Genomic DNA, 25,290 nt, shown 5'->3' with positions numbered 1-25,290 from the left:
CAGTCTTCTCAAGTCACATCCACTTAGAGAATCACTTCAGAGAGGTGGGGCGGGGAAGACAATATCATTTGGATACAGGATGTACTTTCCTCCTGTCTTCTGGGCACTGAGGAAGGTAAAGAAAAGGTGCAGTTTTTCAGAGAAGAGAGATCTGACTCATTACAATGAATTGTGGAGCTGAAAAATCATTTCCTAGGAGTACTGGAAATGTTAAGGCCATCACGTTGCACGAGTGGAGACCGAGGATGCAGGTAATCCTGCCGAGACTGCCCAGGTACCCCACTGAAGCTAAAGGTCTCCTCATTCAATCTTGATTGAATTACCATTACCAAGGTAGCAGGTGGCCTGGGTATGACAGAGAAACAGCCCGACATTCTGTGCGTCTCCTTGTGCTGCCAGTTCCCTGCTGGCTGAGGATGGGCTGCTTCATTCTGCAGGGCCCCGTGAGGAGCTGCTCCAACAGATGAAAGTTTTGGGGCCATAGAGGGGACTTAAGCGTAGAGGCGCAGAGCACCGAGAGAAGTTAGGGGGACAGTGGCCCAGCTGATGAATTTGTGGATTCATCCTAAGCAGGATGTCCAGCCCACACCCCACTAAGGGGACTTTCTGAAGAAAGAGAGGAAGGTTTCTGATCCGGATTCCTTCCGAAGCAGAAACTGAGACAAGGACTGAAGTGCAAGGACTGGCTTTGGGAGATGATCCCGGGAAACACCAGAAGGGGAATGGGAAGTAAGAGGCAGAAAGGGAGGAAACCAGTGAGGGTTGTGTCATCAAGCTGGGGCTTACTTTCTTACTTTCTCCTGCTACTCCAGGAGAGAGTGTGAATACAAACCTCCAAGTTATTTCGCCTCAGCGGGGAGGGACCTGGGGTACTTACACCCGCACCCCCATCCGTCACAGATTGAGAGCTGCTCCTGGGGACATTTAATTTCTCAGCAGTCCCGGCAAGCAGGCAGAGAGGGCTCCAGTGACCGGAACAAGTCCTCTGACAAACAAGGGCACTGAAGGTTTCTGCGCCAGGATCGCTCTGGAAGGCCCAGGCAGGAGCCACCCTCAGAGACGGCCAAGGAGAAGGGGGAGCTGGGAACACTGAACAAAGCACCCGTTTTGACATCCAGTACGGTCTCCCCAGAAATCAGCAGAGAAACAGCTCTGAGAAGAAGCCCCTGAGCTTGATCTGAATCTGAGTTCCTCCCTGGAAGTGAAAACAGCCTCCCTGAAGAGTTCATCCTGATCTCCTGCTCTGAGGTCAGAGTCCTCAGCGCACGCTCCCCCAAGAGCACAGATATGTCTAGATGCAGAGGGACTCCTTGGTAGGGAGCTCGTGGCATCTGGGCAGCAAGAGCCCGGAGCTCTGGTCCTGGCTGTCCTACAGACTCTGCGTGACCATGGGCAGGGTTCTACATCTCTGGACCATTGCTCCTTGCCTGTGAACTCAAAGAGGCTAGACTTAGTGTCACCTAGGTTTAAAAGGTTATACAACCAGGTTCAGAGTCAATATTTATGCATCTTAATTTGCACTCTTTGCACTGAAAGGTGTGAACCTGAGTGTCAGAGAGATGAAGTGACCTTGTTGAAGGTCATGCATGAGGTAAAGGGCAGAACTGAGACTAGCACCTGGGTCTGCTGGACCCCATGCCCAGTTCTCCAATGCACCTGAGCCCAGTGGCTTGTCTTAAATCAGGGGGTTAGAAGTCTCAGAAAATGAAAATGTCCTGGGTCTCTTGTTTGCCCTTCAGCCTTCCACACCTGCCTCTCTAAACTGGAAGCTGATCCCTGTGGATAAGATCAGAGGTTTGTACGCTCAACCTTGCTAATCATCAGGGAAATGCCAATCAAAACCACAGTGTAATATCACCTCACACCTGTAAGAATGGCTATCATCAAAAAGACCACAAACAACGAATATTGGCAAAGATGTGGAGAAAAGGGAACCCTTGTACCCTGTTGGTGGGAATATAAATTGGTGCAGCCACTGTGGAAAAACAGTACGGAAGTTCCCCCCAAAAAACTAAAAATAGAACTACCAGATGATCCAGCAATTCCACTCCTGGGTATTTATCCAAAGAAAATGAAAACAGTAATTTGAAAAGATATACACACCCCAATGTTCATAGCAGCATTATTTACAATAGCCAAGATATGAAAGCAACCCAAGTGTCTATCAGGAGATGAATGGATAAAGAAGATGTGGTATATATACAAAAGGGAATATTATTCAGCTGTAAAAAAGGATGAAATTTTGCCATTTTCAACAGCATGGATGGACCTGGAGGGTATCATGCTTAGTGAAATAAGTCAGAGAGAGAAAGACAAACACTATATATTATCACTGAGGAATCTAAAAAATAAGACAAATGATTATAACAAAATAGAAACAGACTCGCATAGAGAACAAACTAGTGGTTACCAGTGGGGAGAGGGAAGGGGGAGAGACAAGATAGGGGTAGGGGATTAAGAGGTACAAACTACTATGTATAAAATAAGTAAGATACAAGGACATATTGTACAGCACAGAGAATATAGCCAATATTTTATAATAACTTTAAATGGAGTATAATCCAAAAAAATTATTGAATCACTACGCTGTACACCTGAAACTTATGTAACATTGTAAATCAACTTTTCTTTAATAAAAAGAAAAAAAAGATGAGAGGTTCGTAAACCTGAGAGTGCATCAGTGTCACTGGTGGGCTTTTTAGAAGAGATTGCTGGGTGCCACCCCCAGAATGTCTGCTTTGACAGGTCTAGATGGGACCCCAAAATGAGCATTTCTAGCAAGTTCTCAGGTGTTCCTGCTCCAGGGACCACACTTTGAGAACCACTGGACTCTGTCTACAGATTCCCTTGTCCTCTGGCTCTGGCTGGGTTCAGCCACTGGAAAGCACTGGCAGAAGACTGGATTAAGTGGGGAGTGCCATCGAGGTACTTATTCCTTCAGCTCCCTTTTTTGGGGTCACCATGGGCTGGCTGCAAGGCCACTAAAGGTCTCACCTCTGACCAGGTCCTCTTTCTCTGGGTCCTGGGAACCTCTTCTTACTGAACCCTCTGCGGCCTAGGCATGGCATTTAGCCCCAGGGTGCCATACTACTCCCTGTAGTCTCCCACAGCTAGCTCACATTTTCATTAAAGCAAAAAGTCACTTGATTAAATTATCCTCAAATCACACTATCTGAAGGTCCCATCTATTTCCTGCTGGGACCCCGACAGATGCCAGAAGGGAAGCCTCATTTGATAAAATCTGCACCCCTGAGGTCACTTCCTCTCCTCTGTGTAATTTCCTTCCAGTCAAGGAAGCCCCCTCTGCAACTTCCACATGGGCAACGCTTGGCATTCTTGAAATTTCCCCTTGTCCACCATACATACCCCAAGGCTACTTAAGAGTAAAGAACTCTTTGTTCTGTTCTCCCCATTCATTTCCTTTCACTTCCTTTCTTTTCTACTCCCTGGAAACCCCACTGTCTCTACCGCTAAATTCTAAACAGAACCCTTTGGAAGAAAGGGCTTATTTAGCCAAGGTTTCTCTTTCATTGTTTCATTGGCAGACTGTGCCCTCCCTCCTTCTCCTCCCCTTTCATCTTCTCTGTTCTCCCTGGCCTGGGCCTTTGTCCTCCACTCCAGCCTCCTAGTGCCCTGGGTTCCTTAAGATGCTAATCACACCCGCTTTTCTTTTTGCACCAAGAATATTTCTATTTATCAAGCCAGTGCCCACGACTTTGCCTCCGGGAGGGAAACGTACAAGGGCAGGAACACTTTCCAATCCTCGGGGCTGTTTCTCTGTTCCCTTCTTCATTTCAATTCCAGGACCGTTTTTTTTTTCTTTCTTGGTTCCCCTTTATGCCTTGCACTGCTCTTGGATGCACTGGTTACCCAGTCCAGCCACAATTCGCTACAGAATTACTGACCCGTACATTAGAAAGGAGATCCAGGTTTCTTTAAACCCACCAAGACGGTATCATCAGGTGTCTGAATTTCCTCTGCCTCTGTTTGGGTTTCCCCGGAAGTAGATACAAGATGACGATTCCAGGGCAAGCAGTTCACATAGGAAGAGAAGAGGACACCAAGAGGAAAGGGGGAGGGGAGTGAGACAGCCAAGAGAAGGCAGCCCAGGAAGGGTGGGCAACTGCAGCCCACTCCCCATGGAAGCTCTGGAGAAAGGTGTAGAACACACAACCCAGTGAAGGCGAGGAAGAGCAGCTGGGCTATTTCATGGTCTAGGGAGAGACAGCTTTGTGCCTGGGCAGAGCATCCTGCCCCAGCTTTGGAGAAGGTCCTCAGGCAAAAAGATGCAGATAGGGCAGGACTGGGGGGAACCAGTGAGGCCCCAGGGCACACACTTTAAGGAGGGGCTTGCTCTCAGGGTCAGGCAGGTGCAGGGTCAACAGCTGAGCCTGAGCAGACCCTGGAATGCTGGGTGCGTCGCCTGCCTCACCCTAGTCCCGGGCCTGGGTGCCAGCAGGAGTTACTGCACAAGGAGGCGGCGGAGCCGTGGGGTGTGGATGGGACACGGACAGCACCTTCTGCTCCCTATGATGCAGTCTAATCCCTTTCATTGTTCTCCTTGCTGCCTGGAATCCTGCCTTCTCAGATGTGGCTCCTGAGGGGGATACGACTGTCCTCCTCTCTCCCTCCTGTGTCCCATCTCTCCACCCTCTTCCTTCAGGCTCAGAATGTCTTCCTTGATCGACTATCACTGTTCCTAGAGTCATCCTGATTCAGACTTCCTCCATCCATCCTTTCTGGGTGCTCTCTATTTTTGGGGGGAAGCCAGAAGGGAGAGACCCATGGCTCAAGCCCTTTGGGGCCTTGCAGGGAGTCCGTGCATTCCAACATTCAGTCCTGTCTACTGAGCAGCAGCCATAAGCCAGGTCTGGGGACACAGAAGTGCAAGAGAGCCCTAGCTCTGTTGTTGCAGGACACCTATTCTGGTGAGGAGATTAGGCAGCCAGCAGACAGTCATGCAAAGGCTCTCAGATCACGGTAGTGATGAGAACTAAGGAGAAGACATGCCTTGTGCTCTCGGAGTGAATAATGGGGTTCTGACCAAATTATAATGGTCAGAAGAATTCCCTGAGGAAGTGATACCTGAGCTAAGATCTGAAGAATAAGTAGAACTTTAGCAGAGCAAAGAGAGGAGGGATGGGCATGTTGATAGAGAAGAGAATGTGCAAAGGCCCTGTGTCACGGATGAGCGTGTAAAGTTCAAGGTACTGAAAGGCCGGTGAGGCTTAACCGAGGAGACTGTGGTGGAGAGGACACAGTGTGAAATGCAATGGAGAGAGGGCTGAGGGCCTTTGGAAAAGAAGGGCTCAACACTGAAGGAAGCCATTTGAAGGGTTTTCTGTAGGACAGTGCCATGTTTCAATGCATATTTTGAGGAGGTCCCTCTGGCTTCTGTTAGAGATCAAATAGGATACATTTGGGGGCCAAAGTAGATAAGGAACAACGAGGAAGAAGGTGGGCAGAGGCCAGGTGAGATCTGATGATGGCTTGGGCACGGATGCTGAGCACAAAGGGTGGGCAGTGGGACGTCCAGAAAGATACAAAAGCTTTCATCCTGGGCTCCTCAGGCTTTGGACCAGATACCTGGCCCGGCCTGAATGCCCTTGTCTCTCGAGGGACAGGGTCTCTTTACTGTGCTCTAATTGTTTATTTTTTTTATTATTATTTTCTCTTATACTATTGCATCATTGTACCCATTGTACAGAGAGAAGACTAAGGCTTACAGTGAGGACACAAGGTCTTACAGCCTGTAATTCAGTGGATCCCATCTGAACTCACCATCTGATATGGGGACAGACAAGTGACCAGGTATCTGAGGGCACTAGTACACGACGGTGCTCAAGCAGAGGATGGTCAGAGCAACCAGAACCTGTACCTGGAATGCGAGTTCCCTGGCAGCAGACTGAGTGTCCCAGTGCCCAGCACGGGGCCTGGCTCAGAGGAGGCCCACACATCATAGGTCTTCGTACACATTTCCTGACTGTTCGAACGTCTCTTTCCAAAACTACATTTGCAAGAAATCTTTTCTTTTCTTTCTTTTTTTTTTTTTTTTTAAGAAATCTTGCTGTCTGCATTACTCTCTTCCAAGAGACAAATTATAAATGTTTTTCTGATTAGTTCTCCTATTCATAGCCGATTTCTAAATCAGCACAGGAAACAGCTAAGCTAAAACTTCTGCCTCTTTTTTCCTTTACAAGCCGCCTGTATCTTACGCTTTCTTCCTCTAAGCTTTTTCTTAGGCAATGTCTAGACAGTTAAAGAAAACAAAACAAAACACTGAACTGTGCTAGAAATAACTTGTTATTCAGGATTTGTTTTTTTTTTTTTGGCTGAACTGGGTTACTCTGAGAACTGAGACCAAGGGATACCTCGTACCCAACTGGTGAGATGTCAAATGGTCCAGGTTGGCTGTGCCATGGCACACAGGGGCTGTTGTTGACACCTGTTCTAATCAGAGTATGTGCTTGCCATTTTGTATGAGGTAAGTTTGTCCTCTGTATTTATGTTGTGTAGAAGGCTGTGCACACCAGCATTTGGCAATGATCATACTTGTGTGTGAACTGTGTGTGGTGTGTAGTTCTATGGCAGTCTCTCTCTGCCTCTCCTCCCACCACTGAATATCATGCAGGGTCCCACACAAGTACTGTCACTGCCCTTGTTCAGGCCCCCTCGTCCCTTGCTAGGACTCTTACAGTAGCCTAAGTGGTCCCTCTGCCTCCAGCCTCTCTCAATCAAATCCACCTTCCCAATAAGCTGCCCTGGTGATCCTTCCAAAATAGACATCTGATTATGCTTCCCTGCCCCAGCCTGGCTTATTCCACATCCCCACATGGGTATTCAGTGAGTTTTTGCTTAAAGTAAGGAGGATGGTGTATCCACACTGCTCATCGATGACCCTGAGGAAGTAACTCTATGGCTGTGAGTAATGGTGCCAGGTACTGTGCCAAGGGTTTTACGAACCTTTTTTCAACCATCCTATCTTCATTCTTTTCCTCACTTTAAAGGCAAGAAAACTGAAGCTCAGAGAGGTCAGGTCACCAGCCCAGGGCCCCACAGCTGGGATAGGAGCCCAGGCAGTCTGACTCCAGAGCGCTCGAGCTACTCTGTGCCACTTGCTTTCATCAAATCACACACCAGGGGGCGCTTCCAGGAACGCTAGAGCACACTGCTGAGCAAAAGGCAATGTTCTTCCACGCCCGCCCCCAGGTCCACACAAAGCAAGCTTTCTGCTGCAGGCTCAGGGCCCCCAAACACCCGTGCCGACACAGGCCCTGAGTGGCAGGTACTCACCGCAGGGCCCTGCCCCAGCCAGCAGTGGGGTCTGGCAGGAGTCGCGATGCCCTACACTCTACCTCTTGTGTGAAGAGGGTAACCTTGGGCTCCCCTGAGCCCTGAGCTGGCCCAAACCCTCAGCTGCAGGCCAGAGTTCCTGGCTCCTTCTGAGCGCCCATCCTTGCTTGGGACTCGACCTCCTTGGAATAGCATCATCTCTCACCTAGGTGTTCTCAGCCCCTCCTTCACGGGCTGGACCTTGCTCTCCACCCCCAAGATGCTGCCATGATGGGTTTTTGCAGAGGGGGCCTGCTGGGAACACCCTTGTGGCTGGGCTTCCTCCCCGACCTGAAGAGTTCTTGAGCGGGCAAGATCCAAGCTTCAGAGGTTTCCTGCATCTACTGTGCCAGCTCACTTTGCCTGTGTATGCCCGCCCAATGCCCACCCAGCTCCCTGCCTGCCACCTCTGGCTGAGATCAGCCATGCTCTGTCATCCAGGCCAGGGATGGCAGGGAGGCTGAGACAGAGCTCCATGCTTAGCATGTGGACCCAAATCTGGAAACATCAAGGATTATTTGGTAACAAATTCCAGATAAATAATAGTGATAGCTTATTTTTGTCTGTGTTCCCAAAGCCTGGAGCCCTCCCAGAAGGTCACCTACAGGATATGATGTTGCCGTATCGATTCTTGTTGCGGTTTTCATCCTCTTTGGCTGTATCCCACGAGGCTGTCTGCCCCTCCGGTAAGGCCTAGAAAGAAAGGACAGAGTGGTTAGAATGGCTTGAGATAGGAGCTTTATCTGGGTGTCCACGGGGAAAACGAGACCCACTGTGATGGGTCACATAGTGCAAAAGACTGTGTGTTCTTGGATGGAGCCTGGGGAGAACACAGACTTGTCCCCTCCCTGGCTTATTCACCTGTTCAGGGACTCAAATGTTACTGATGTCTTTCGTGTGTCATGAGCTCAAATCTGTTGCAGTATGGGAGTCATTTGTTCATTCGTTCACTTGACGGATATTTGAATCCCTAATATGTGTCTGGTGCTATTCTAGGTACTTGGGATACAGCGAAATAGACAAAGTCCCCTTGAGCTTTCAGTCAACTGGGAGACGCAGCAAACGAACAAGCAAACATATATAATTTTAAATAGTGTAAAATTCTGTGAAGAGAATAAAGCAGGGTAGAGGTATAGTGATCGTGCATGGGAATTATTTTGGATTGCACAGTCTGGGAGGGCTTCTCTGAGGAGGTAACATTTAAGCTAATTCCTTCATGATGTGAAAAAGCCGCTCATGCCAAGAAAAGTGGGAAGTGTTTTCCAGGCAGAGAGGACAGTGGAGGCAAAGGTTACAGTGGTAACCGAGTGACCATGTTCAAGGATGAGGTGGGGAAGGCAGTGACAAAAGCATCTGGAGAGGCAGGGAGAGTTCAGGCTTTATAAGGCATTGTGGTCATTGGTAACGAGTTGGGTATTATTCCAGGTGTGAAAGGAAACCATTTGAGGGTTTTGAGCAGGGCAGTTAGCTAATTTGATTTACATTTTACAAAGCACATTCTGGCTCATGTATGGAATAGAGACTCCAGGAGGCCCAGGGAGGAAGCAGGGAGATCAGTTAGAAAGTTGTTACAATAGTCCTGCCAAGAGATGATGGTACCTTGGACCAAGATGGTGCAGTAGATGTGGTGGGAAGTGATTACTTTTACGATGTTCAGTTGAATACTGCAGATTTTGGTTCTCCCCCAGAAGCAGCCTCAGCAACAAGGATTCTAGTATGAGATTTGTTTGGGAGGCAATCCTAAGGAGCTCATGGGTGGGAGAGTGGGAAAAGTCAGACAATCGAGGGAAGAATGCCAATAAATACAGGGTACATCAACGAACAAATAACCGCTGCGCCTGAGGCTTAATCCCATGGGCCCATCTCATGGCTCATAGTTGTTCTCCCAGAGGAAGAAGGGAGTTGGGGTATTTATCCCCCAGTTCCCATCCATCACTGATTGAGGACAACTCTTAGGAAATCCCTTGGCACTTCTGTCATGCTCTGTAGACAAGGTGTGCATACTCTTTTGTCTTAAGGAAGCACTCAGGCAAAAAGTCTCAAGTGCTTGCAGGAGGCGGGCACTGGGTGGGCACACACGGGCAAAGTGAGTGTGGAGGGGATGTGGGCAGGGCACCAACACATCTACTACAGACGAGGACTATGAAGGAAAGAGAAGGATGGAGGCTGACTGGTTAAAGAACGGAGTGGAGAGTCGCATCTTTTATTGAGATGGAGAAGAAACAGATGGGGGAGAAACAGGTTTGGGGAAGCACGAATTAAATGTTGTGTTCTGGGTACATAAAGTATTGAATACTTAGAACCATGTATAGCACTTGCTTCTAAACATGTTCAAAACAGTAAAAGAACAGGAGCAGCAGCCATGTTTGAGATGACCAGTCAACTTTCAAGCTGAGATACTGAGCCGGAAGTTGGACACAGAGGTTCAGAGCCAGAGTTAGAAGGAAGGAAGAGATGGGACTCATCAGTTTAAGAGAAGACAGACGAGTGAACAACCATGTGACGTGATCTAACAGTTATGAGCCAAGTGTTATGGAAACACTGGGGAGGGTGCAGCCACCTATCTCACAGAGAAGGAAGAGGGGCATTTCAGGGAGTGGGAACAGCTTTAGAAAAGCTGCAGGAGCATGAATGTCAGACCACACCTTGACTACTGCCCCTACCCTGTCTCTGGTAGAACAGGCTGGATGCCCTGCTCACGGCCCCTGCACTACTTCTGAGACTGAATTTGCTACCTCTTCAGTAGCAAATAGCTACTCCTGTCAGCAGTGCAGGGGAGAGGAGCTTCCAGTCATCTTAATACACCAGCCTTGACTTTGCCCACCTATTTCTTAGCAGGTCTACATCCTAAGCAAGGAGAAGTCTGAAACCTGATGGGTCAGAAATTCAGCCATTCAGTGGGCAATGTTTTATGGGCAGGCAGGACCACTGTCTATTCAAAGCCCAGACCATGCGTGATTCCCCCTTTCTTGCTTCCAGTCTCCCACGTCTCTTCCAAGCCAGCCTGGGTGGGTCTTCTTCTAGAGCAGGAGTTGGCAACCTTTTTCTGTAGTGGGTCAGATAACAGGCAGCATGGGCTTGGTAAGCCACGCAGTCTCTGTTCCAAGTACTTATACTCAACTCCACCCTTGTAGAGAGAACACAATCCTAGACACAATGCAAACACATGGGCATGTCTGTGTTCCACTAAAAATTGATTTACAAAAAACAAGTGTTGGGCTGGATTTAGGCTGTGGCTGTAGCTTGCTGACCTTTTCTCTAGAAGCATGACCATGATCCTCCTCTGTGCAGTGGTTGGGTAGATAGAATGGGTGCCCATCCTGCTACCTAGCCATACGAGATTGAATGAAGATGGGGTGAGAGGTCCTTGCCTAGGCTAAGCCATGTTCTCTAACTTAGTTTTGCCCAGGGTTTTACACTGGGGTAACAGAGTGCCTTCCCAGCAATCACTTGCTCAGAATGTGGTTCTTTTTGTGTCAGAAACCCTTAGACTGGTACCCCGGAGGAAAGGCAAAACAGGTTCTAGGCTCTGCCCTAAATCTGAGCGTGGAAAAGTGCTATGCAGATGGGAGTGTGCTCGTTCTGCAAATGGAGAGCTTGTCTCTCCTCTTTCCCCCCCCCGCATCCTGTATTCACTCATTATAATTGCCCGTCACCCTGCATCCCTCTTGCCACCAGTGCAGACCATCTGCAGACCCCAAATGGTTCGTGCTTTGGCGTGGAACTCTTAGAACCCAGATTCCAGCCCTTGGCCTCATCGTCTCAACCGAGCCAGGTAGCTCCAGCTCTTTCAGGCAACTTGCCAGGCCTATATACTCTGGGTTCTCTGCAGGGGTGGGGAGTGCTTGTCTCAGCGGTAGCATTAGACTTCTTGATGTTTAAGCTGACAGTCTGGGGATGGATTTCTACCTGAAACCCTCTGTAATAAAAGCCACTATTCATCTAATATCCACCTAAAGTGCTATGAAACTGAGAATAGCACCCTCTGAATGTTTTCATACTCATTTTTTTGGGCAAAAAAAATCTGCTGGCTACTCATTATGTGCCAGGATTCAGGTTACACACACAGTTAGATTAAGGTTTTGTAATGGCTGAACACTCGAATTGTCTGGGGAAGCTTTAAAACTCCCAGGCCCTACCCCAGACCATTAAATCAGAGTCTAATCAGGCATCAGTAGTATTTAAAGCTCCCCAGGTGATTCTAATGTGCAGCCATGATTCTTGCAAATAGTGAATTTACCTGGAGAAATACTTTCCCACAGGTCTCCTCTTGCTTTGGATTTGTCCCCTCCAGTCCATTCTCCTGTATAATCAGAGAGATCTTTCTAATATGTGAATAGGACCCAGTTACTCCCCTTGCCACTGTCACTTCAGTATAAATTCCAAACTCTTTAGTACAAGGTCCTTAATGATTTCACCCCATATGCCCCTCCAGCCTCATTTCTTACCCTTAAAACAATATTTCAGTGATTAGCAACTAAACACAATGCCAGAGACAATTTCAGGTGTTACAGACTTCTGAGACTGACTATATACACAGTGTTCCCTCTGCCTGAAATTCTCTTCCACCTGAGTCTCGCTGGTAAACTCCTACATATCCTTCAAAACCCAGTTCAAGCATCTTCTCTTTTGTGAAACCTTCCTTGCTTACTTTCCCACCATTCCACTGCATCCCCAGCTAGTCAGTCACTTCTTTTATTAGCTGGACTCCTTTACATCTGATAATTTGAATGTCTTGTTTTCCAACCTGGTGATGGGCTACTCCAGGTAAAGGGTAGCATCTTATTTATGTCTGTATCTTCATAACCCAATACTGGCTTTGTATTTCATATGTGCTTGAATCACCCCTTTTGAATAAACGAACGGATGGATAGATGGAAAAAAAAATAGTGTGTGAGATGGCTTCTGTGCATACAGAGGCAAAGATCCTGGAATCTCAGAGGTGTAAGTGGCCTTGAAAATAATTTGTTTGTGCTCCCTTCCACAATGGCCTTCCAGGCAGCTGATAAGCTGATCCCTAACATCTGTTAATTGGATACCATCAAACTTGGATGCCCTTGGTGATGGAGAGCTCACTACACCAAAAAGCTTCCTGCCTCACTTTTGGACAGACCCTCTGGGCATTTCTTTGTTTAGTCTGCCTCCACGTACTTCGCCTTTGCCCTGATCCACGGGGCCCCACAGAGTATGTATGCACCCTCTGCACCACGATACTGCAGAAGTTTAATGAACGTCCCTGCCCGCCCTCAGAGTCCTGAAATGGCACAGTTTGGGAGTCCTTTCAACATCCATGCTCTTCAGGATAAACCCAGTGCGAAGATATCCTTTGAAAAATCCTAGATAGTTGTGATGAGTGGCATGTCTCCGTGGGAGATCGTGCAGGCTCCTGGCACAGTCTTGGGAGCCTCTGTGTCCGCCTGGTGGGGGATGAAGGAGAATGTGTTGGCCTCGGGGGCCGTGATGATGTTGACAAAGGCTGAGAGGCAACACCTCAAGCAGCCGCCCAGGAGTGAGTGGTAATGACCCCTTAGTTTGCAGACTTTGATCACATATCCATTTCCATTTTTAGGGAGCTGCAACCTAATAGGGGATAACCTCAGGAAAGAAAAAAATATGAGGGGGTACAAGTATGAAAGGGAGTCTCACCTCCATCTTCAGAGTGAGCCAGCCGAAGGGGATTAATTTTGCATGAGCGGCTAGTTGCAGTAGATTGACCAGGGAATGGTGGCAGCCATTAGGAGCTAATCACATTCTCCGGAAACCAGCACTGCCCTCTCACTACATTCATCCATTATCAGTCTCCGCTTTGCTTTGCTCATTCTCTTCTCCTCGGAGTGCTGAGCTCTATTTTTACACTCTTCTCTTAGTGTGGAAATGTTTCCAACTCTTCCACAGTGTTGCTTTTCTGAGGCAGTCAATTTTCTTTTTTTTTTTTTTTTTTTAAGTCCTAAACGGTGTATTGGGGGATGTCTGCATCTCTGGAGGTCTGAGCTGTGGTATTCACAGAATCCTCAAAAGGCAGATCTGAAAGGATCTTTTGAGGATGTTATTGCTTCACTTTACAGATCAGCAAAGTGAGGTCTGAAAACATGAACTGACTCACCCAAGAATGCATTGTGAGCCCTTCTTCCCTGTGTCCCTTCTCCCTTCTCTCTTTCCTTCTTTTTCCAATGACCATCTGGGCGCTAGGACTACGCTAGGTCCTAGAAATAATAGCAGTGAACACGGCAGACAAGATCTCATGGACTTTCTGTCCTAGTTGTGGGAAGGTGCAAACAATAAACAAGATAATTATTGTTTAAAACAAGTGCTACAAAGGCAACAAACAAAGTCCTGGGAGAGACAGTGACTCTGGAAAAGGCACCGCTTTAGGGAGGGTGGCTTGGGCAGAACTCTTGGAAAAGGTGGCATTTGAGGAGGAAAAGAGCAGCTCCTGACTTCCAGGAGCTGGCCTGGCACTGCCAGCTGCCCCTTGGTGTTTTCCTGTTGAACTTAAACAATTTCACAGAATGCCAACACCAGACAAAGCTCCTCTGAGACCAGGATGCAACAAGGCTAAAACTAGACCACTCTGTAGTCATATCCAAACACAAACAGGAATGTTGCCCAAGCCAAAAAAACCAACAACAACCCACCCTCTATCCTGGCTCATGTGTGACGCTGCTCCTTTGCCAATTTCAGCTGTAGCCTCAAGCCTGTTCTCCCTTCTAACAGTTAAGATTTATTAAGGTACCCAACCCTACCACTTCCTATTGGTGTCTAATCCAGAACAAAGCCTCAAATCACCTAACACAGCTCACATCCTATGAGCCCTTTCTGACACCCTCTTCCTGAGATTTCCCACAGTTCCTAAATCCAGCTTATTCAACTCCAGGTGTATTTCTACTGGTCTCCTGTTGACACATCTGAGCTGAAAAATAGATGATGAGCAGAAGCCAGCTATATGGCAAGAGCTGGGGGAAGAATGTTCCAGGATGACAATGGGTGTGGAGGCCCTGAGATGGAATGAGCTTGGTGTGTTCTAGAACTTGAAGGGAGGCTCTACAGAGCTGAGAGAATATAAGTGATACATCATGTGGATGGGGAAGGTGTGGTGCTCAGCTGAGGTCTTGTGGACCACGGCCAAGAATGAGAGTTTTATTTTAAGTCAATGGGGATGCTTTGGACATTTTTAAAAATGAGGAGGCGAAGCCAGTACCAGCATCGTGACAAGTGGCTGAGAGCACTTGTCTCTTAAACCCTCCTTCTTGACAGGCTTCATAGACTTTAGGATAAGATTATCATCTGGTACCTGTCCCAGACCAACTCTTCTTATGGTCGGTAGGCGTTCCACCTACCCACCCACCCACCCACCGTCCCTCCCAGTCACGGAGCTGAGGTCCTGGAGCCAGGGGGAGGTCAGATCACCTGACCACAAGTCACAGGCTTCTTCTGACCTGTTATGCTGAGTCACAGGACTCCTCAACCTAGCCCGGTTTCCCCCCTTAATACTTCAATTTCTTTTTAGAACTGAGAATTGGCCCTGATGTCTGCTTGGCTGACTCCTCTTCCTACCTGTTGGTTTGGCCCTACTGAGATAAGAAAGTCCTTTCGGAAGCTTGCCACCCTTCTTTGGACACTTTCTCTGTACCTAAGCCTCTTTGAGTTAGGCCCCAGGTAGCGAGACATCAGAACACAGAGTCTCCAAGAGTAGCTCGCCTCCAATCCATGGCTGAGAGTATCCTGCTCCATTTCCTTTACCTGTTCACCCACTAACCTCAGCACATCCTGTCAGCTATGAGGCCCTCCTCACTCCCTTTGGCTTGACTGTATCCCTGGAGATGATTAATTGGATATGATATGCCCTGGGGTGTAGCAAAACCAGGCCCAGGGAATGCTGACTAGGCAGTTCCTGGCTGACGCTTCAGGGCACAGCCGAGGGCCTGCTTCCTCCATGATCAGTCTGGGCTGCTAGGGTTTCTCCGTGACCCCACCCACCACTGCACTCTCCTGATGCAGGGAAGATCCCAGAGAGTCTTCACAAAGGAGGAGCCATTTTACCTGGGTCTTTCACGCATCTATCTCGTCAAGAAACATCTCTTGCCATGCATTTGAGAGGGAAAAGGCAGGGCTTTGCAAAAGGGAGACAGACTAGAGTGTTTGGATATTTTTACTGCAACTCATTTTACCACTCCAAGTCTCAACGAACTTTTTTGAAAATTAAGTCAATAATACACCCTTCAGGCTAGGTGTGGGGGAAGGATGTGACTACACAGGGGCAGCATGGGGAATTCTTTTGCCAATGGAACTCTTATGTACCCTGATTGTTTTGGTGTTTATGTGACTCCATGCATGTTAAAACTCATAGAATTGTATACCCTGCGACCCCCAAATAAATTTTGCAGCATATAAATTTAAAAATGAAAAAAATATACCCCAGGTAGTTTTGTGATGATTAGTGATTACCTGAGATAATGCCTGTAGGCACCTAACCCAATGCCTGGCACATGGCAAGTGTTCAGACTCTTCCATCCCAAGGATATGCTATCCAGCCCTCTTGTTTCACCCCCAGAATTCATTCTCTGCCTCCTATCGAGCAGAAACATCCAGATCATTGTCACAAGACAAAAGAGGGGGGGCTCCTTGCACCATCCTTCCTGGTTTGCCTCAGACCAAAGGGGTTCCCGGGATGTAGAACTTTCATTTAAAACTGGGACCATCCTGGGAAAACTGGGACAACCTGGTCACAGGTAAGACACAGTATTAAGGGAGTGAGAAGGAGTTTTATGGGCGGTTGGAAGCCTAAGGTCTGGTCTCAACTGAGGTCCATGAGCTCAGTAAGTACCCATGTTTACTGAAGGCCATGGCTAGTTGGCGGATGGCAAGGGCTACCATGGATGGCTGTATAGGCTGTGCACAACACAAGAGCACCAAATCGAAGGGAGCACCATTCATCTGGTAGGCATGACAGATTTCTGTATATATTATGAACATCTTCTGCAAGGTGATAAAGTCAAGTATCTTGAGACAGGTGTACCTTTTGCTGTTTCTCTCTAAGGTGCTGTATGAGTTAGCGGTGGCCCTGGCAGAGACCACGCTTTCAACAAATGCCTGATTCTCTGCTGAAAAGCACATGCCTTAGGGATTATAAATGTGGACAGAGAAGGCAGGAGAGGATGACTAATGACATCTCCTCAGAGTGGCATCAGGAGAGCAAATATGATTGTGTGCCATGCCACTAAGTAGACGGTAATTTATGAGTTCTGGGGATGTTGAGTCAAACATCGGAGGGCGGCAAGATGGGGGTATTTGTCTGTGGCAGGAGTTTGGAACGAGAAGAATAGGTGAGTGTCTATCTGCATCTAGAGTCACAAAGCACCCTTTAAAAGGCCCCACTGAAAGCTACGTGACCTCTTTTAAATGACAAAGTTTAGGTCAGCTGTTCTCAAACTTTGGTAGGGTTCTAGATTTTCTAGAGAATTTGGTAGAATGCAGAGGCCTGGGCCCTGTCCTGCATCCATGAGCCTGTGTCTCGATGTTCTTTACTAACTCCAGGTGGTCCTGACACATAACACAGTTTAAGAACTGACACATAACACTGTTTTAGGCAGGAAGGTGATTGGAAACAGCAAATTCCTGGGGAAGACTCACTCTGAAGACACTCTATGCACCTACAGAGACAGCCCACGATGTGAGGGTCTTTCTGTGTCAGTGTCTTTCTTTAAGAAATACTGCCTTTTAAATTTTTGGATGGCACTATTTTCAGTTTTTTAAACTGAAGTACAGTTGATTTACAAATTGTGCCAATCTCTGTGGCACAGCAAAGTGACTCTGAGTCTAAAATACGGCACAAATGAACCTATCTACAAAACAGAAACAGACTCACAGACCTACAGAACACACTTGTGGTTGCCAAGGGGGAGGGCGGAGGGAGAGGGATGGACTTGGAGGTTAGGGTTGGTAGATGCAAACTATTACATTTAGAATGGATGGGACTATTCTTTTTATTTTATTATTATTTTTTTTTACCATCTTTGTTGGAGTATAATTGCTTTACAGTGCTGTGTTAGTTTCTGCTGTATCACAAAGTGAATCAGCTCTACGTATACATATATCCCCACATCCCCTCCCTCTTGCATCTCCCTCCCACCCTCCCTATCCCACCCCTCTAGGTGGTCACAAAGCACAGAGCTGACCTCCCTGTGCTATGTGGCTGCTTCCCACTACCTATCTATTTTACATTTGTTAGTGTATATATGTCCATGCCACTCTCTCACTTCGTTGATGGGACTATTCTTAACCAAAAAGTTTTTCACCAGTACTCTGCAAATCAATTAATATTTAGTATACTATGTTCCACATGCTTCAGAGAAGAGAGATGAGTAAGACGCTGGCCCTACTTCCAAGAGGCCTATAGTTTGATGGGAAAGCTCAGACTAGGGTACATCTATTCCTCCCATCTCTGAGCCTATGACCTGGGGGACCCCTGCCTCCCATTCCAGGCTACAGACTTCTGATCCTGTCCACACATTTTCTCCATCTGCATGCATGAGTTTCTGGGAGGGTGCCTCTGGGTCAACAGCTCTCCCCTAAACTTGAAGTCAGCTAGAGTTAAGGGGCAGACTGTCAAAGGCCATGATTTACCTTGTTCATTCTGTTCAGGAAAACTGTGAGAACTTCCTATTTGTCTCCCCAACTAGTTTCATTTTGATTTTTCTTTTTTATAGACAGGCATCTTTGTTTCCTGTCTAAGAGCTGGCTTGCAACATTTCAACTCTTTTATGTTTCTGAGCCCCTACACTTCTGTTTCACTCTGTCACACATGCTCTTCCTCTACCCAGCCTTCTACTTTTCTTCAGCTCAGTGCCTCATCTTTTAGAAAGCTTCTGATTGATGCTGGCAGTAATAACTGACAAAAAGCAAAAATAAACGACAAAACCCTGCATTCACCCTGGACCGCCCTTTCTCATGGGTCCACAAAGCATGTTAACTAGAGTTCCGTTGTGTGATTACGTGGTGTGGTAAGACCCTGAGCTTCCTTCAAAGTAGGGTCTTTATTTTCTTTCTGTATCTTTCTAACTATCTCCAGTAAACTACACAGTGTAAGGTACTCAGTAAGTGTTTCTGGCCAAATCAAGTAGCAGCATATATTATCAGCCTTCAGGAGTCCATGCTATGTAGTCAAACATGTCACAGAAGATGAAACATGGACCCAGAGATGGAAGAGTCTTGTCCAAGTCCACCCAGCGTATCAGTAGCAGATTGAGAACCACGTCTTAACTCTCACTTGAGACACTTTTCTATGGTACCACCTGAAAACTGCTCACTTGGTTGGGGAGGATTCCAATTAAACAGAAAATATTGTTTGCTGGGTTACAAACAGAATACTAAGTGGAAAAATAAAAATAAACGCAAAGGAAAGGACTCAGTTAATAGTCTCTTGTACATGAGCTCTTTCTTGCTAGGAAAACTTCCAAGTCTGAAACCACACGGTTCCTGATGTCTTTTGGCCACCTCTGGAAAAGGCCCAGCTTCTCCTTATTTTAATCCACGGTGAGTGGAATGAAATGAGCAGGTGGAGTCAAGTCTTTCTATTTCGGTCATTATGAGTTTCCAGAGGTGGAGAACAACCATGGTTTTCCCTTTCACGATCTGGGCTTCTGCCACTAATTCCCCATGCCCCTACCCAAGAATCACTCATTTGCAAATTGGGCAGCTGGGCCAGAATCTCTCAGAGATCACCTGCAGTGCCATGTTCTGGGACTCTTTTACCAACTGAGGAGAGAAAAAAATTGTGGGAGAAGCAGGAGGTCCACTCTGTCTCTGCTCAGGTGGCTCTGAGCAGAGAAGAGGGCACCTGGGGAGATCCGAAGCATCCATCTCCTTGGTTACACTCCACCGGGAGGCTGCCTGCCCACCATCACTTAGATGACTGAGAGAAAGATGGCAACACTGGCCTCACCCCACACAAGCCCTGCACATGGCGTGTCTGCCCAGAGCTGGAAAATGAACAACTGTTTGCTCTTCATTAGGCGGCATCATATTCCTCACAGCTGGTCCTTGTTGCCTTAAATAATCTTAATGGAGCTGTAGTAGCCAATACCTTCTGGTTTCCCTACTGGGCTTGTTCTATTCATTATGATGACAGGCTGCCTGGACTGGACTGGATTAACATGCTTCTCTTCCTTCTCTCCATCACAAAGTCACCTCACCCTATCGCCCCACATCCTTCCCAAACTTGATACTCATCTGACCACGACAGTGTCTGGCGTTCTAGGACTCACAGACAATCCCGCTCTCCAGCCAATCTGCTAGCATTTGATGGCATGCTTAGGATTTTTGGTTTGTAACTGGGGAAGGTGCCCCCACCTTTGGGCTGGGGGAGGTAGGAGGGGGAGGAGGGAAGACTCTGCAGTCCAGGATCACGTGAAGAAGCCCCTTGACTCTAATGTGACTGTGGTCCAACAGCAGGGCAGATGTGTGGGGTCCTCACATGCCTCCATGGACATCGGATGTGACCGGGAGCAAGTACAGCAGGTGAGGGGAAGGGTCTGTGGGCACAAGCAGGGCACGTGCAGGGGACTCCACGGGCCTCCTCAGACCAGCGTCTCAACCCTGAAAGTACATTAGAGTCCTCTGGAGAGCTTAAGAGATACTGATCCCTGGATCCCACTTCCAGAGATTCTGATTTGATTGGTCTGAAGGATGGCCCGGGTGTTGGTGTTTTTAAAACTTCACTGGGTTATTCTAATGTGCAGTCAAGATTGAAAGCCTTTAAGACTCAGATCTGTATGGGAAGTGCAGTTAATTTGCCTTAGGCCTCCTTGAGTTCTTAGGAACCCAAGGTCCCTGGTCAATCACGGTGGCTAGGACTTGAGACATAACTACGGGGGTGGTAGCCCCAGACAGTGGGGTCCAGTGGAGCTACAGGTGGGATGGGAGATCCAGCTGGCCTGGACAATTGGTTCCCACTGAGACTCCCAACGTATCATGGACAGAAACACTCTTTGGATCACTCTGACCAATGTCTTCACGCCCAGTGCATAAATATGAAAATGGAGGCCCAGACAGGGGGAGTAACTGGCTCAAGGTCACCCAGATAGTTAATGAAAGAGACAGGGCTTAAATCTAGGCATTCTGACTCTCAATTCAGGACCATTCATGCATTATTTCAAGTCACCGAACTTAAAATATATGCATTGAGAGGTTCAAGTTTACATGCTAAAGACAGCAAGCTGATTTTATGGCTCGACATGAAAAAATGTGTGTGGGCTTGTCTAGGTTCGGGGCACAGTCTCCAGGTTCAGGCAAACCCATATTTTCCTTGAATTACTGTCCCAGCCCCCTACCTGCCTCTGATCTCCCTGTCCCGATCTCCGACAAATAGTTGCATCTAAAAGGCGAATCCAAAGTGGCTGTATCAATTTACATTCCCACCAACAGTGCAAGAGGGTTCCCTTTTCTCCACTGGGAACATATGTATATGTATACCTGATTCACTTTGTTATAAAGTAGAAACTAACACACCATTGTAAAGCAATTATACTCCAATAAAGATGTTAAAGAATAAAATAAAATAAAATAAAAGCAAATCCAGCTTAAAAAAATCCTGCTCCCTTCAATGGCTCCCCATTGCTCCTGGAATAAAATCCAAATCCCCTTGCCCACACCCCATGCCTGCCCCTACTAACAATTTCAGCCCCATCTCCTTCTTTGCTCCCTCCTATTTCTCAAGCTTTGGCTTAGGCTTTATGTCTTCCAGAAAGCCACTGGCTATCCATCCTCAGGCTAGGCTTAATGCATCCCACCTCCAAGGGCTCTGATAGCACTCTGGGGATACCTCTACTGTGACGTTTTGCCAAACAGTGAAATAGTTTATATGCGCATCTCGAAGAATAAGCTCTAAGCTCCCCAGAAGACAAGGACTCTATCTTGTCTCCTCAGTTTCTAGAGTCCAGTACAATGCCTGGTCTATGAAAAGTGCTCTGACATCTCACAGTTGAAATTCTGTGTTTTTAATATCATCTATGTGTCAATGGCTCCCAAAGTTTTCTCCCCAGTCCAGGCTTCTTTCCCAAATTCCAGACTCATATATCCAGCTACCTACTTTCCATCTCCACTGAGATATCTAATAGACATCTTAGTTCAAAATCAAACTCCCCATTCCTTCCTTATCCCCAAGTCTGTTTCACCAGCAGCCTTCCCATCTCCACTGGTGGCAACTCCATCCTTCCAGTGGCTTGGGTAATAGCCTTGAAGTCACCCTTGATTCCTCTCTTTCTCTCCCAGGCCACATGTAATGTGTTAGAAAATCCTGTTGGCTCTATCTTTAAAATACATTCAGAATCCAGCCACCTCTCTCCACCGCCACTGCCACATCCCGGGTGTGTCAGCACTGTCTCTCTGCTGGGTCACTGCAGTGGGCTCGCAACTGGTTTCCCTGCTTTTACCCTTTCCTCCCTCTGTCTATTCTCCACAGAGCAGCAAGAATCAATCTTTCAAAATAATGTCAGAAAATTATCACTTGTCTTCTCAAAACGCTGCAGTGGCTTTTCATTTCATTCAGAGTAAAAGCCAAAGTCCCTATAATGACTTATAAGGCACTATACGATCAGGCCCCCTTTATTTCTCCAATTGCACCTTCTATTACTTTTCTTTCTCGTTCACTGGACTCACACCACACTTGACCTCCTTGTACATGCCAGATATATTACTCCCTTGATCTTGACTCTTCTCCTCCAGATACTTTCCAGCATGTCTCTGCTCAAATCTCATATTCTAATTAAAGACTGCCCTTTCAGCCTGTTTAATACTGGAACTCCTTCACCTCATGTCCCTGGAATATACCATCTCCCTTCCTTGCGCTTCTCTTTCATTTCCCATGGTACTTACTTGTGGAAGACTGTATTACCCACAGATTATATTTTCCACTACTCCTGTTCTGTATTCTCTCTTAGAATCTTGCAGCTACACCTCCCTTCATCAAGAGATGGAGTCTAATTCCCCTCCCCCAGAATGTAGGCAGGTATTGTTTGCGTATAACCAATATAAGGTGGTTGGAGTGATGCTGTGTGGCGTCCAACTGTGGGTAACAAGGGGTGACGCACTTTCCACCTCGTCAGCTAGCGGGTTCACCGGCAGAGCTCTGCGCCACCATGTAAGAAGTTCAGCGATCCCGAGGCAACCATGCTGTGAGAAAGCCCAGGCCACCGGAAGAGGCTGAGTGTAGGTGTTCCAGCTGGCAATCCCAGCTGAGATCCCAGCTGTTAGCTATCTGAGTGAAGACACTTTCAGATCTTCAGTCCCAAGCCTTAGAGCATTCCCAGTCAAGGCTTTAGACATCATGGAAGAGAGACAGACTATCCCTGTTGTACCCTGTCCAAATGCCTGACCCACAGAATCAATGAGCACAATAAACTGGCTGTTCTACGTCACTAAGATCTGGGGTAGCTTGTAACACAGCAAACAGTGTTTTTCACTGTCTAACATACTATATTATTTACTAACATATTACATTAGGTAAGTTATTGTAAAATAACTTCCTTATCTTTAAGTCTATTGTTTATCTTGGGTTTCCTCTGCTAGAACACAAGCTTCACAAGGGCATGTATCTTTGTCCATTTTTGCTCTCTGTTGTATCCCAAATACCTCGAACAGTTCTTAGAAATAGTAACTACTCAGTAAATATTTAATGAACAAATTTGTAAGTGATTGTACAACTTAAGTGAATTTTATAAGACACAGCTTGTTACAGCTGAGAGGTCCCTTATATGTCAACTTGTCAAACCCACTAATTTGTATGAAAAAAATGATCAGGGTAGGCGAGTGACAGGCAACGGAGCACATGGCGTGTGGGTTTGATAGTAGGATCGAAGACCCAGGAATCATGTATCTACAATAGGAAACAGTCTTCAAGTAGATTCGTGATTCTTTGTTCAGTATGTAGATTCCAGACATCACAGGAGGCTTGATGATCAAAGCAATATCCAGCTATAGTCTAAGGAAGTGGAAAGACAGTGTGGAAAGACACCTATGAAGTAATGTTTTCCAATTAACCTCTAGTTAATCAGGAAATGCTGTTAACTAGAAGCTGAGCGTTCAAGATAACTGATTAATATAACTTGAACTAACTGAGGGCAAGTCTAGTCTACTTAATGGTATTTATGGTTGAAGTTCAAATGATAGAACAACATTTACTGCTTTCTCTCTCAGAAATAAAAGCAGTTCATTTCCATGCTAGAAAACCTGGAAAATGTAAAAAGGCACAAAAAGAATAAATGAAAAAAAAATCAATCCAAATCCCACCACATAAGTATGGATACCTTTAAAAGATATCATTCTGGAAGGAAATGCACCAAAGCCGTCAAATGTATTTGTATTTCTGTTTTCAAATCTTAGACCGCAAGTCCTTAGAACAGTGTTTCTCAGGCTTTGACTACTTGGCCCCCTTTCTGATAAGCCACACATGTCCCTTAATGCTATTTGAAACTTTAAAACAAATTAAATATTATGACTAATAATTTATTAAACCTTCATGATATTGAATACGACTTTACAAACAACACACCTTCTCCTGACACTCACTTACCACACAGGTCTACACAAGTGAGTGTGAGCACACACACATGCCCCCCACCCCCCCATACTTTAAGGCGTTGGGATTGAGGCTGGAGAGAGATGGGCCCCAGGCTAAGCAGCTGCAAACAGTCTCCTGTAGACACTTCGAAATAAAGATAATGACAGGAGCAGAGCCCTGCTTGAGTAAAAGATAAGGCGAGCACATTTTTCTCATTCCTATGGTCAAGGAGACATCCTAGACCACACATGTGCAGAAAAGATACTCAGGGGTCAAAGGTGAGAGGGGGCGCCAGCCCATAATATGTCCCAACCTCCCAGAAACCCTCACGCTAGAATTCATCTTGGCTGAAAGATGTGCGTGCACATTGGGCAGGGCCCTGAGTCAGGCCAAATATGGGCACGAGCAAGATGACTGGCCAGAGGGAACGTGGAAAACTGCCCTCACATAAGCAACTTTAGCCACACCCTCTACTGGGCACGACTCACTGAGTCTGCCTGTGTGTACATCCACACGTACTTTGCTTCTAATAAACATTTTATCTGCTTCATAATCTCTGTCTCTTTGCTGAATTCTTTTTTCAAAGAAGACAAGGACCGAGGTCCAGCCGCTGGACCCCACGGCCCGCTGAGATCAGGATCATTTAACCAACCTCCTAGGAAATAAGGCCCAGGGATGTGAGGTGATGAGACTGTCACCTGCAATTCTTATCCCAGTATCCTCCCAAAATTTATAGATTGAGTATATGAAAAATACTATTTTTTTTTCTTTCTTTTTTTTGTGGTACGTGGGCCTCTCACTGTTGTGGCCTCTCCCGTTGTGGAGCACAGGCTCCGGACGCACAGGCTCAGCGGCCATGGCTCACGGGCCCAGCTGCTCCGCGGCACGTGGGATCTTCCCGGACCGGGGCACGAACCCGTGTCCCCTGCATTGGCAGGCAGACTCTCAACCACTGCGCCACCAGGGAAGCCCGAAAAATACTATCTATGCAAGAGGGAGGGGATATGGGGATATATGTATACATATAGCTGATTCACTTTGTAATACAGCAGAAACTAACACACCATTGTAAAGCAATGACACTCCAATAAAGATGTTAAAACAAAAAACCAAACCAAAACAAAAGAAGTTAACTGCTGGTTCTCCTGAGCTGGTAATTACTCATGTCCATTGACATAAACGTTTTTGTTTGCATAAGTGTGTCAAACGTTCTCCTTGCTACCACGTTTTATACTCTCAAAGTTTTAGGACCAGACAGGCCCTTAGTAATCACCTATCCAAACTCTTCATTCAACTGATACAGAACTTTAAAACTCAGGTAGCAAAACGACAGGCCACACAGCTTGTTGTACTGGAATCTGGATGTCTGGACACCCCCTACCGCCAAATTTAGCACAATTTCA

At 46.8% G+C, this 25,290-nt stretch overlaps 1 protein-coding gene across 1 annotated transcript in view; it reads right to left on the bottom strand.

The window, feature by feature from the left end:
- PTPRT (protein tyrosine phosphatase receptor type T) overlaps positions 1 to 25,290 on the bottom strand; it is a 754,628-nt gene that overhangs the window by 61,886 nt on the left and 667,452 nt on the right. The window contains exon 18 of the mRNA XM_024746810.1: positions 7,938 to 8,025. Within this exon, the coding sequence (XP_024602578.1) occupies positions 7,938 to 8,025 (88 nt within the window). The remainder of the gene's footprint in view (positions 1 to 7,937; positions 8,026 to 25,290) is intronic.

Source organism: Neophocaena asiaeorientalis, unplaced genomic scaffold, assembly GCF_003031525.2.
Source record: "Neophocaena asiaeorientalis asiaeorientalis breed wild unplaced genomic scaffold, Neophocaena_asiaeorientalis_V1.1 scaffold132, whole genome shotgun sequence".
In the NCBI taxonomy this organism is placed as follows: domain Eukaryota; kingdom Metazoa; phylum Chordata; class Mammalia; order Artiodactyla; family Phocoenidae; genus Neophocaena; species Neophocaena asiaeorientalis.
Note: the sequence above shows the minus strand (reverse complement) of the source record. Positions and strands in the feature narration are given on the sequence as shown.